Source organism: Myotis yumanensis, unplaced genomic scaffold, assembly GCF_028538775.1.
Source record: "Myotis yumanensis isolate MYYU_CA2020_CCGP unplaced genomic scaffold, mMyoYum1.0.hap1 SCAF_5, whole genome shotgun sequence".
Classification (NCBI taxonomy): Eukaryota; Metazoa; Chordata; class Mammalia; order Chiroptera; family Vespertilionidae; genus Myotis; species Myotis yumanensis.
Window position 1 is genome coordinate 77489603 of NW_027223756.1, and position 13644 is coordinate 77503246.

Genomic DNA, 13644 nt, shown 5'->3' on the forward strand with positions numbered 1-13644 from the left:
CTGTTGAGCGAGCTCTGTACTTGGAGCTGGAGCTGGAGCAGAGACCTGGACTCCGTCCATTACATGTAATAAAGAATTATGGCTTTGCCCTGACCGGTTTGGCTCAGTGGATAGAGCATGGGCCTGCGGACTGAAGGGTCCCGGTCCCGGGTTCGATTCCGGTCAAGGGCATGTTCCTTGGTTCCAGGCAAGTCCCCAGTGGGGGGCGTCCAGGAGGCAGCTGATTGATGTTTCTCATCGATGTTTCTTGCTCTCTATCCCTTTTCCTTCCTCTCTGTGAAAAATCAATAAAATGTAAAAAAAAAAAAAAAAAAGAATTATGGCTTTATTATGGGGAAGGGGGCCTTTTTTCAAGGGCGGGGCTCGAACCCGCCACCCCAGGTCCCGCGGGGTTTCCCTGGGTCCCAGCATCAGCGGGCTGGGGCGGCCGAGGACAGCCGAGGACGCGCGTGCGTGCGTCCGTGCGGGAGAGTCCATGGGGCGGGAGAGCAGGGGAGGCGCGCGCGGCGCGGCGGGCGGGGCAGCGGGCGTGCGCCGCTGCCTCGCGCCGGGCTCCCCCTGCACGCGCGCGGCGAGTGGTTCGGTCCTGTTCCCGGCTCATTGTGTTCGTCTCACGCCGGCCCAAGATGGCGGCGGCGCTGGAGGCCCTGGTCCTGTGACCACAAAAAGGGAGCCGGGAGCTGGACGGGAGCGTGGCGGCGGCGGCGGCGGCGGCGGCCGAGGCCCAGGCCGGGCCCCCTCTCCTCAGCCTCCCGCCCTCCCGCCCGCCCGCCTTTACACTCCCGCCCCGCCCCCGCCGGCGGCGCCCCGCCCCTCCCCCAACCGCCCGACTAGCATGGTGCGGCAGCCGCGCGCGCCGACATGGGGGAGAAGCTGGAGCTGAGGCTCAAGTCGCCCGTGGGGGCCGAGCCCGCCGTCTATCCGTGGCCGCTGCCGGTCTACGTGAGTACCACCCTCTGCTCCCCTCCGGCCGCCCCTCCCCCCGGGTCCCCGCTCTCCTCGGAGCGCGCTGGGGGTCCACCGAGCAACTGAACGACTCGATTCCATAAACACTCGTGGGGACCCTCCCTGCCTGCCTGCCTGCCTGCCTGCCGGGGGTCCCCACGGCCAGACCCCGCGCCTCCGAGGGGCACCCGAGCCCGGGCTGCGGTCGCCTGTGCGGGGCTGGGACCCCGGTCGCCCGGGCCGGGGTGGCTGGCGAACTTGCCTTCCCGTGTTTCATGTTCTGACAGTCAGGGTTTCTTTTTGGCTTTCTTTCCTTTTTTTCCTTTTTCTTTTTGTAGTTTATTCTTGGAGCTGTCAGTGGGCTCCGCTTTATCTTTATGTTTGAGGGCTTCTCTTCCTTCTCGCTCCCCCTAGTTGTTGTTTGTTTGTTTGTTTTGCTTTAGGCGGTTTGCCCCCCTCGTCTGGAGCGGCAGGACTGGCCGGACCAGATTAGGTCTTTCTGCACCGTAATCTAAACGGCGGGCCGGCCGGCGCCGTGGCCGTGAGGCTTTCTGTCCCCGATCTCGAGTGACCCTTGGAAAGTGACAGGTCGAGCGGAAATTTACAAAGTTGTCCGCTGGGTGACTCTGAATGCGGGGCGCGGGGTGGGCGCCTCGGCCTCCCGCCCCGGAGTGCGGTGCGGTGTGTGTCGGCGTCGGTGTCGGTGTCGGTGTCCCTGCGTCCACGCTCCGGCCGGGCAGGGTGCCGTCGGGAGGGAAAACGCAGCGGGCGCCGTGGGCGGGCGTCTTCGGGGCGCCCTTTCGCGCGCCTGTCTCGCGGGGCGGGGGTGACGGGGGCGGGGCCTCCAGGGGACCCGGCGGGGAAGCCCGTGCGCCCCGCCCCTCGCACGCCCGGGGAGTGTGTCAGTTTTTGGAAACTTCGCACCAGGGGCGGGGTTGGGACGCTGGGACTGCCCGGGGGCTGGCGTCTGAGGTTTTTCCTGGTTTCCAGCCCGCCCTGCGCATGAGCGCGTTGTTGCTCATCCCGAACCCGGAGGTGAGGTCGAGTCCAGCTCTGGCTTTTCCGGTGTGCGTCCTGCGGGCGACTTGAGCAGTGGGCAGGGTGGGGAGCCTTCCAAAGCTAGAGAAAACAGAGTGGGAGGCCCTGTGGCTGTCCAGTGCATTATTCAAAGTTTAATTATCTTTAGTGGCATGTAGTGTAACTCACTTTTTTTAGGGTACAGTTCTAGGCGTTTTTGACAGATCCGTGGCAATCAGACTGCAAAACAATCACGTCATTTCTCAGTGTCCCTTCTGCCCTTTGCCACCAACTGTCCTCCACCTTTTGGCCATCACTAACCTCCTCTCTATCCCTACCGTTTTGCCTTTTCCAGAAAGTTAGGTCAATGGACTAAACAGCACAGAGCCTTTTGATTCTGGCTGCTGCTGCTCAGCAAAACATACCCGAGACTCAGCCATGTCGTAGTGGGTATAAAAAGTAACTCCTGCCTGGCTGGTGTGGCTCAGTGGTTGAGCATCGACCTATGAACCAGGAGATCACAGTTCGATTCCTGGTCAGGGCATATGCCTGGGTTGCGGGCTTGATCCCAGTGTGAGGCATGCAGGAGGCAGCAGATCAATGATTCTCATTATTGATGTTTCTATCTCTCTCACTTCTCTCCCTTCCTCTCTGAAATGAATACAAATATATTTAAAAAGAATAAAATAAAAAGTAACTCCTTTTTCTTGCTGTGTATCCCATTGATCCATTAGGCTGCTGGTGGCAGGACACTTGGGATATTTCCAGTTTGGAGGGGATTACATATAAAGCTGCTCTAAACATCCTCAGACAGGTTTTTATGTGAACTTGGGTTTCACTTCTCTTGGGAAATGCTTAGGAGCAGGATGGGGGTCTGGTGGGGAGGGCTGTACTGAGTGTACAATTAACATTTGTGTACCTTGCAAATTTGCATTTTTGAGCATGGGAAGAATTAAAATGACTATGACCCAGCACCCAGGCATTATATACTAAGGTGAAAATTTACCCAGAGACACTCATGCTGTTTCTATCACCTGCTTTTATTCAGGTAGAGCAAGGCCACAGGGACTTGTAAACCTTGTAAATAAGGCCTCCTGGATTGGGACCTGGCTTTCTAGTGGCAGGTGGTTCTGAACTACAGAGCATCTTTCCCTTGCTGGTCCTGGCCTCACTTGGCCGGGGATAGGGTGTGCTGCCCACCTTGCCTGGTGTGCCACCTCATGTCAGCAGGTAGGTCCCTGTCTGATGTGGCTGTCCCAGTGAAATTCTCAGCTAGCTGCCAGGGCTCGCAACAGCCTTACTGTGCAGTGACGTCTGTCAATCTTCCATTTCCCCACTGAGGAGTTTTGCTTTTCATGGGAACTGAGGGGGCAGTACTTAGAGAATTCATATTTTGTGATGACTCAATGATGAATACGTGAAGTAAGTGGGCTACGTCAGAAGCTTCACTTTTTGGAAGGTCAGATTACTCATGTGACCACACAGTTGAAATGACTGAGCTTACTTGTTCACTGAGTCATTTCTAGTGTTTCTGGGGATAGTAGACAATGTTCTTATTCTCAAGGAACTTAGAGATGAAGGAAGGTGAATGATGTATAAACATAAAAGTTAGCAGAGCTCTTGTAGCCCTGTATATAGGGTCAGCTGAGGTTCAGAGGGGAGGAGCTACCACTCTTGTCCTGGGGGAGGTGTGAGTGGATTCTCTGAGGAGGGGCATCTGTAGGAGGAAGTGCAAACAGCCACAACGGCCACACTCAGAAGTGTCCAGCCTGGGAAACCAGCTTTTGTGCAATTGGCAAACATGAGAGGAAGACCCAGCACATTCTGTTCCTTCTGTGACTGAGTTTCTAATACCCACTTGCAGTTCACAGTGGCATAATTCCTAAAGCAGGATCGCCCTTCTTGGGTGGGAAACTAGGTCTCAACTCAGAAGGGAGTAAATGGCATCTTGGGTTGTTGGGTGGCAGCGCAAGAATATTAGAGAGGAGGATGTGCGGGGGTCCTTCACCTGGGTGACTTAATAAGGCTGTGGGCGGGGAGCAGCCTCAGTGTGACTCTCTCCACCCTCAGCTTCCTACCCAGAGCCCACAGTTCTCTGATGAGTGCCCTCTGAGTAGTCATGCCCTTAATGCTGGCAATGAGTAATAGCTGAGTGGGCCGGCCAAGTGAGCCAGCCATCCTGTGACTCAGAAGATATTTTCTGATCTGACCTCTGCCTGCGTGAATCCTACCTAATCCAAGTTCGGGGGAAGGCAGATTAACCCTTCCATGGCTTTATGTGGTTGAAGTAGCCTATGTAAAAGGGGAAGGGATGATCAAAATAATCTGGTGTTCCACATGTGGCTGTTAGTTTTCATAGTCTAGTCCCTAAAATCCAAATGCCTACTGCGAACTCTGATCCTAATAGGTGGGAGCTAGAGGGAGTCAGGGGGGCCCCAGAAACTTTGGACATTCACTAGGGAGGAGGAGGCAGAGTTACAGGGGACCTGCCCACCCAGTCTCCCTGTGGGAACTCCATCCTTTTTTTCTTAATTAACCTTTTTATTTTGAGATAATTGTGGATTCTTGTGCATCCATAAGAAATAATACAGAGACACCCCATGTTCTCTTTACCCAGTTTCCCTCAATGGTGACATCTTACACGACTAGAGAATAATATGTAATTACTAGGGGCCCAGTGCACGAATTTGTGCACCTTGAAAGGAACTGTGGGCCATGAGGCTGCAGTGGGCACAGGGGCGGGTCTCAGCCCATCCTCCGCACTCCCGCCCAGCCCCTCCTGCCGAGACCCCTGGGCTCCTGTCTGCCTGCAGCCCTGCTCCTGCCGCTGCTGCTCCCACAGGCTGATGGCGCCGGCCCCGCTTGCACCCGTTGATGGCACAGAGTGATTGGGGCCAGCGCCAGCTGCGGGTGTGAGCGGTGGCTGCTGCCCCAATCGCCCCTCAGGAGCAGGGGGAGGTGGAGAAGCCCTGAGGGGCGATTGGGTTGGCAGCCGCCGCTCGCACCCGTTGGCACGGAGCGATCAGGGCCGGCGCTAGGCGCCAGCAGTGGGTGCAAGCAGTGGCTCTGGCGCCAGCAGTGGGTGTGAGTGGTGCTGGTGCTGGCAGCAGGTTCGAGCACCTGGCCTATCAGCAGTCACTCCCACCCACCTCCCCAGTCCCTAGCAACCATTAACCCCATTCCCATCTCTGGACTTGCCTATTCTGGATATTTCACATAAATGGAGTCTGACTTCTCTCAATGAACATGTTCAACTTTTATCCGCCTAACTAGTTCAGTGCTTCACCCCCTTTCCTGGCTGCGTAATATCCCCCTACAAGGACAGGCCAAGTTGTGGGGTCTTGAGGCCCTGGCGAGGCATTCATTTGGCCTTCAGTCTGGGGGTGGGGATGACCCCACATGAACTGGTGTGGCACTAATAGTGACCACTTGCTAGAGGTAGAAATATTTGGAATTTTCAGGGGCACAGTGTGTCTTGTTTTTCCAGATCCAAGTTGAGTCTCTGCCCGCCACTTGGTGGCAGGGCCTCCTAGGCAAGTTCTCCTGGTCAGAGGGGTCTCATCAGTCCTGTGCTCTTTTCTCCTCATACCCTTTGCTTCAGGCTGGAGTGGTCTGTGGTAATAAATTATTTTCTCTGATGAGGACAAGAAGAGTTTTGGGGGTGAAATTTTGGTCATCATGTCCCATTGTCCCACTGGTGTCACTTCTTGACAGCCATTTTATGAAGACTTCCATTATCCAGTCGCTGGGCACTTGTAGAGGGACTTCTTTAAAAAAAAAAATATTTTTATTGATTTCAGAGAGTAAGGGAGAGGGAGAGTTAGAAACATCAATGATGAGAGAGAATCATTGATCGGCTGCCTCCTGCACGCCCCATACCGGGGCATGTGCCCTGACCAGGAATTGAACCGTGACCTCTTGGTTCATAGGTTGACACTCAACCACTGAGCCACACCAACCGGGCTGATGGGCTAGTTTTTATTAAAGCATCTGAAGTTTTTTTGTTAAGACCAGAGCTTTGGTCTTAGCTCTGTCCCCTGGGGCTATAGGTGGCACTTGTCCTCCAGTGAAGATCTAAGCCCCTTTCCACATCTTTCCCAACCTTCAAAAGACCCTGCCCAGAGCACAGGGCATTCCATGCCTGGTCCCAGCTCTGCAAGGACCCAGGCTCTCTGTAGACCTCATGTTCAGGGTCAGACCTCAAAAATGTTCCATTAGTTACAGAGGTGGAATGAGGTATGGGAGGTGACACCTGGTAGGACTAGCACATGAGCCACATGTGCAATTTCAGCATTTCTAGTAGCCATGTTTAAAAAGTCAAAATAAGCAGGTGAGATCAGTTTTCATAATGTATTATATTTAACTATGACCAAAATACAAGCATTTCAACTTGTAGTTAAAAAGTTAAGAGCAACTTTTTTGGGTATGTATTCTAAGTGTTTGAAATTAGTGTGTGTGTTGCACTTAGAGCACTGCTTGGTCTAGAGACTCTAGAACAGCCCATATCAAGTGCCTCATAACCCTAGGGGGCCTGTGGCTGCCATGGCGATGGCATACTTCTAGATCCCTCTTCCTCATGGGGGCTTCTTCCTCCCAACCACAGAGCTTAGCTTGCAGGATTGTGGGACTGTGTTTGCACAGTGGGTGCCACTATCCGAATGAGGTCCAGGGGCCTAGCCGCTCGCTTCCTCAGTGGGGAGGGCGTTCGTGAAAACCAGTGGTGCTAGGATAGTGTTGGTTTGGGGCTTCCTTGTCCCATGGAGTTGGGGGATGTGGGGGCTGCAGGTCTGGTGGGTAGATGCAGCTCTGTCCTTCGGCCAGCCTGTTTGTCACCTGGCTTATGCAAGTCAGAGTTGGCACTGAGCATCAGTGGCTGGGGCAGTGTGGCCCTGCAAGGAGAAGTGCCACAGGGGTGGCAGCAGGAGATGAGTCTTCCGACCTGGTAAGTCACTGCTGGCCATTCTCTCAGCTCTGTCTTTTGTCTGAGCAGAAGACATTCCCTAACAGTGGGAGGAAGGGCAGGTCAGAGCTGGACCAGCCCTGTGACAGTGCCAACTCAGCACCCTCCTTCCTGCAGAGCAATATTAGCCACCCTTTTTGTCCCCTTTTGTAATGTGACATTCTTTTGGGGGCCATATACGCATAATTTGTAAAACTAGTGAGCTCAAAAGCAGTGATTGGGTGGACTTGACTTTTTCCGCAACTCTGGGAGTGCGTTCACTGTGATTGAGACCTCTTGCCTCACTGTCCCTTCTCTCCTTGTGCTGCCCCCTGACCCAGATGGCAGGCCCAGAGCCCTGGTATTTATTGCTGTGTGGATATCGGCACTGTGAGCCTGGGAGTTCATCTCCACGGGGCAGATCTCTCCCTGGGTGGGTACGTGAGAGCAGAGGTCTGGCAGCAGGACCGGGACAAACAGGAGGGTTTTCCACCACAGACACGTCCCCACAGGGTCCAGTGTACAGATGAGAGAGCCACGAGCAGGGGTTATACGACCCATCTGAGATCCATTTCTAGAAGCAGCACTGTTGGATTCAAAATCCATTCTGTCCTGCCCGCAAACCTCCCTGCAGAAGGACCTCTCTTGGTTAATGCTCTGCAATGTTGCCTTGAACTTGCTAACCATTTTTGAACGAGGCACCTGCATTTTCCTCTTGTCTCGAACCCCACAAATCTGGCCACCCTCAGCCCATCTGACCTACCATCTTTGCCCCAGGCACCACATCAGTCAGTTTTCTTGAAGACCTGACCTCTAACTGCCCATCCTACGTCCCATCAGTACTTGCTCTCTGCCCATTCCTCCTCTGCTCCAGCCATTCGCCAGTTGTTTTTTGCTCTTAATTTGTTTGGACAGGTGGCTTCTGTGTTTGGGGTCCTGCATATTTTGAACTAGTTAAGGTGCTATCATGATCAATACTTGAGTCGACCATATAAAGGATAAACTATAAACTACACACTTTTGCTCCCACCTAAGCAGCAGAATGCTTCAGGCCCAATTAATGCACTTAACCTAATCTGTAAGCCTGCCACCCAGTCCAACTCCAGGGGCACCTGTACACCAGGAAGTGGGGAGTGGGGTGGTGAAGAAAAGGGCCAGTATGAGACAGGCGCCTACTGGACCCGGTGCTTCCCCTCCCCCGAAGCCTCCGGTCACACCCTCTGGTTTTCCTCTGGGACTGAGTTTTCTGGATGCCTGTTGACAGCATGTAAGTGACCACCTCCCATCTCACTCTTCCAGCCAGACCTCTGCTCATCAAAACCCTGCCATTAAAACAGAGCCCTAGCTCGTTTGGCTTCGTGGATAGAATGTCGGCCTGTGGACTAAAGCAGCGGTTGCCAACCTTTCGGACCTCACGGACCACCAGTGGTCCATGGACCACCGGTTGGCAACCACTGGACTAAAAGTCCCAGTTTCGATTCCAGCCAAGGGCACATGCCTGGGTTGTGAGCTTGATCCCCCCAGTAGGGGCGGGCAGGAGGCAGCCGATCAATGATTCTCTCTCATCATTGATGTTTCTATCTCTATCCCTCTCCCTTCCTCTCTGAAATCAATAAAAATATAAAAAAACAAAAACAAAAAACCACCCTCTCCCACCCTCCTTCAGTGAGTGCCCCCTGCACACACTCCTGAGCACGTGAGGTTCAATCTCTGGAAGAATAAGCGACAGCCTCACATCCAAGTTGGGGAGGTGAGTAGTACCATAAGGATCAGTTTGGTGTCATCTCAGGGTGTGATACTGCCTTCTGTACAGCGCACAGTTTAAGATGGAACAGTTGCACTTATTGTGGACCTTTCACATGATTCCCAAAGTGGGTGGACCTGATAAACCCCAGGTACCCACCACTCAGCTTTCCCAGCTGCCAACGTTCCACCAGACAGATTTTTATGGGAAGAACCTCTCTCAGCTGCTTTAAAAAAAAAAAAAAAAATATATATATATATATATATATATATATTTATTTATTTCAATTGATTTCAGAGAGGAAGAAAGCGGGAGAGAGAGAGAAACATCAGTGATGAGAGAGAATCATTGATCAGCTGCCTCCTGCATACCCCTTACTGGGGATCGAGCCCACAACCCGGGCATGTGCCTTTGACTGGAATTGAACCCGGGACCTTCAGTCTGCAGGCCGACACACTATCCACTAAGCCAAACTGGTTAGAGCTCTCAGCTGCTTCTTTAGGGTGCTCTGGTACAAGTAGTGAGAAGAGCATGGGCCAGTCTCTGATGCAGCAGTGGGCCACCTTGGGCTGGGAATGTGGGCAGTGAAGGAGGCATTGTGGGGGTGTCCTTGTGTAATGAGAGGAGGACTGGGCTGTCAATTCAGGGTCCAGAGCTCTTGAAATGCAAGGGGGAATGTGAGGAGGTGTCTTTGCATAATGAGACAAAGGCTGGGCCATCAATCCAGGGTCCTGGGCTCCTCTTATAGAGGGGCAAGTGTGAGGGGGTGTCCCTGCATAACAAGATGAGGACTAGACTGTCAATGCAGGATTCCTCAGGGCTGTTCCCAGTCTGACCTTTCTTGGCCGGGTCTGACATCTCTCTCCTCCGAAGGTCTATGGAGAAGTAAAAGAGGCCATGGCCAGTAGGTCCGGAGAGCATCTGAATCATTGGTAGTGACCAGGGCTTCTAAAGTTATACCTTCAGGACTGTGTGTAGAAACTGGCCTGGTCCTAAAAGGATTACTCTGAGACCTCAGAGGGCACAGTTGTCAACTTCTCTCTCCCTTTATTTTGGTTTTATTTTATTTTATTTTTTATATTTTATTGATTTTTCACAGAGAAGAAGGGAGAGGGACAGAGAGCCAGAAACATTGATGAGAGAGATCGATCAGCTGCCTCTTGCACGCCCCCGACTGGGGATGTGCCCGCAACCAAGGTACATGCCCTTGACCGGAATCGAACCTGGGACCCTTCAGTCTGCAGGCCGGCGCTCTATCCACTGAGCCAAACCGGTTCGGCCCTTTATTTTGGTTTTAAAGCTGAGAAAGCACAAGTTCTCATCACAGAAGAGACCAAATTCCAGGCTCCCGTGCCTTTGCAGGCCTGTGTGCATATTTGGGCCAAGACAGTTACTGCAGTGAGGACTGTGGCTTGGTAATGGCTGGCAGCGGCATTACACCCGTGGCAGTTGTGAATTATGCTGCTGTGAACGCTCACATATGAATTTCTGTGTAGATGTATGTTCTCATCTTGTCCCCACCTTGTTTAAATGATACCAGTTTAATATTTATTGGTTGATTCTTAGTAAATGGGAGGACATTATTCTGAACATTAGAAGGATGTTTTTTTTTTCTTGTGCCTTAAAAAATAAGGCCTTGCACAAAAGGCCACATAGTGTGTGATCCAATTTATGTGAAATGTCCAGAATAGGCAAATCCACGGAGACATGAAGTGGGTTAGTGGTTGTCAGGGGCTGGGAGGGGGCTGGGATGACTGCTGATAGGGATGTGGCTTCCTTTTTGGGTGATGGAATATTCTGGAATTAGTGCAGTGGTTGCACAAAACTGAACCTACTAAGAACCACTGAACTGTGTACTTGAAACAAGTGAGTTCCGTTCTATCAGAATTATATTTCAATAGAGCTATTATTTTTCTAAAAATAAGACTTAAGTCTCAAGGGTATCTAAAGAGCTGTTTTGATTCTGTTATTGAATGTGAGGCACTCTACCCGTAACCTGTTGTAAAGCGGTAGAAATGGTGGCCTGGGCTAAGAGGCATTGTTACTGCCACAGAGCAGCGGTTGGCAGGCCTCTCCCTCCAGGCCCATCCTCTTTGCTGACCCCCTGCACTAACTCTCACCGCAGTATGGAAGGCGTAGTGTTTATGTGAGAGAAGGACAGAGTTAGAGGGGACTACTCGGTGGTTCTGATCCTAGTTTCTTTGAGATTTTGGATTAACTTGCTGCCCACACCCTGGTGAAAGGCCTGGAGTGATCCCTGAGCTTCCTTTGAGGAAGAAGCCATGGTGAATCTCCCCTCACCCCCACACACAGTGGGCACAGTCCTGGCCACCAGTGGAAGTGGGAGGTGTCTTTGTCTAGGCAGGAGGATGGCCACATGCATTCTCACAATGGTTATTATTGGCATTTCCCATTTCACAGATCGGGAAACAGAGGCCTGGGAGGGTCAGTAACTCAGAGCCAGGCCTGTAGCATCCAGGCCGTGGGAGTGCCCGGGAGAAGTGCCAGTGGGTACTGGCGGGTGGAGGACAGGAGGGTCGGGGTCATAGATTTCATCCCTTCCCTGATGCCAGCTGGGGAGAGAAACTACAGGGACAGGGTCTCATCTAGGCCAGCACGTCCCAAGTGGGCAGGGGTCCCAGGACAGCACCCTAATAACTCACTGGGAAGTCCTGCCTGAGTGGGGCGTTTGAGAGCTTAGTGGGTCTGGAAATACAGAGATGGGAAAGCCCAGGGGCTACAGTGCCCGCATCCTGTAGTCCCTGGACCCTAAGATGGCCAACCTGCCATCAATGGAGTATCGAGAGACTGCTCAGTCAGCTCTAAACCCTGTCATTTTATCTTTCAGGACAAACACCACGATGCTGCTCATGAAATCATCGAGACCATCCGGTGAGTGTGGCATCTGCGGGGGTGGGTGTGGCCTGGGGCCAGCGCCCGTTCCTGTCTTTCCAGCACACCCACCTTCTCTCAGCCCAGTCCTTCTTGTGTTCCCTATCAGCATCTTGAGAAGACTTGAAAAGTGTCAGAGTTTGGTTAGAGGAGTCCAGGTTGTCTGAGTGTGGCCTGGAGAGGTCCTGGTGCCTCTATGAACTTTGGCTTCTCATGGAAATTGATGGACAAGGGAACTCCTTTCCTCTTCCCCCTGTTTTACTCTCTCTTCCATCTGTCTCCTCTTCCTATTGGATTTGGTGCTGTTTCAGCCATAGCCCCTTGGTGGACTGATTTTCCCTCCATATCCTTGGTAGCCCTCCAAAAGCCCAGTCTGTGAGAGTGCAGGGAAGATCACAGGGTGTGTCAGTGACAATTTTGACAGAACCAGCAGGAAGGTGCCGTTTGCTGTGTCTAGTGGGCCTTCTCCTGGTATGGCACTTGAGGGTCTGGAGCCAGGAGGGAGGTACCCTCCATTCTGTCTCTTATGGGCCTTTTCTCCATGCTGGATTGAGGGTCTGGAACAAACTCGAGTGATGACAGTGGCTACTTCCTGCTTTGCATATCCCATGCTTGGAAACCCCAATCTTTGTCAGTTCCCTCGGTAAACTCGCATGTCTGTTTACTGGCATTTTTTAAAAACATTTTATTGATTTTTTACAGAGTGGAAGGGAGAGGGATAGAGAGTTAGAAACATTGATGAGAGAGAAACATCCATCAGCTGCCTCCTGCACACTCCCCACTGGGGATGTGCCCGTAACCAAGGTACATGCCCTTGACCGGAATCGAACTTGGGACCCTCTATCCACTGAGCCAAACCGGTTAGGGCTGTTTACTGCCATCTTGCTGTGTTGTTTCTTAACATCCTTAGCCATGTAGTCACCACCTGGGTCACACACCATGACATCCACATGAGACTGTAGTAGCCCATAGCAGGGCCAGGTTGTGGTGTCTGTGGAAGAGTCAGGATGGGCATCTCCACCCTGCTGCCTGGGAGCTGGTGACCTAACAGGCCCTGCAGCTCCCCCAACTGCTTTGGTTTGATCTTGGGGCTGAGCAGTGTCTCCTTGAAAGATCGTTTTAAGGATTGGGTGAAATTATTTGTGTGGATCTAGCAGGATGCCATTGTTGAGATGTAGGATCTTTTTTTTTCTAGTATAATCCATAAACCACTCAGTTGGTGAAGCAGGATTACAGGTTGCTTAGTTTTATTTATCTAATTATTTGTTTATTTAAAATGTGTTTTTATTGATTTTTAGAGGGAGGGAAGGGAGAGGGAGAGAGAAACATTGATTGGCTGCCTTCTGCATACCCCCGATTGGGGATCAAGCCCACAACCTGGGCATGTGCCCTGACTGGGAATTGAGCTGGTGATTTCTTGGTACATGGGATGACACTCAACTGAGCTACACCAGCCAAGGCTGATTTATTTATTTTTTCCATTTTATTATTTTTTATATTTTTAAATTTTTTTGTTAATCCTCTTCTGAGGATATTCTTTCCGTTGATTTTCTAGAGAGAGGGTAGAAAGAGAGACATCAATCGGCTGCTTTCCGCAGGTGCCCCAATCGGGGCTGTGGATGGAGCCTACAACCGAGGTATGTGCTCTTGATCTGAATGTTTAGTCTGAGGGCCAATGCTCCAGCCAGTGAGCCAAACTGGCTAGGGCTGGTTTATTGATTGATTGATTTTATTGATTTCAGAGAGGAAGGAAGAGAGAGATAGAAACATCAGTGATGAAGGATAATCATTGATTGGCTACCTCCTGCAATGCCCCTACTGGGGATTGAGCCCGCAACCTGGGCATGTGCCTTGACCGGGAATTGAACTGTGATCTCCTGGTTCATAGGTTGACGTTCAACCACTGAGCCACACCAGCCAGGCTGATTTATTTATTTTTAAAGAGGCTGCTGGTTAGATGGTGGAAGTGTTGTGGTTGAGGGAGGGAGGGCTCTGAGCTGGCAGCTTGGTTCTTGTCTACTCCTTGGGGGTGCTTCATGGTGGCGGCCTCTCCAATGGGTTTTCCTCTGCAAAGTAGGGTGTCTTTTTGTCCTGCAGTACAGGGTGT

The 13644-nt window shown here is 52.0% G+C and overlaps 1 protein-coding gene across 5 annotated transcripts in view; it reads left to right on the plus strand.

Moving 5' to 3' along the window:
- The first annotated feature begins 631 nt into the window (after positions 1-631).
- The window catches only part of DOT1L (DOT1 like histone lysine methyltransferase), a 60844-nt gene continuing 47831 nt past the window's right edge, over positions 632-13644 (plus strand). For all 5 annotated transcript variants that reach the window (XM_070415730.1, XM_070415726.1, XM_070415725.1 and 2 more), the window contains exons 1-2: positions 632-942; positions 11494-11537. In XM_070415730.1, coding sequence (XP_070271831.1) covers positions 862-942; positions 11494-11537 — 125 coding nt within the window. In that variant the 5' untranslated portion in view covers positions 632-861. The remainder of the gene's footprint in view (positions 943-11493; positions 11538-13644) is intronic.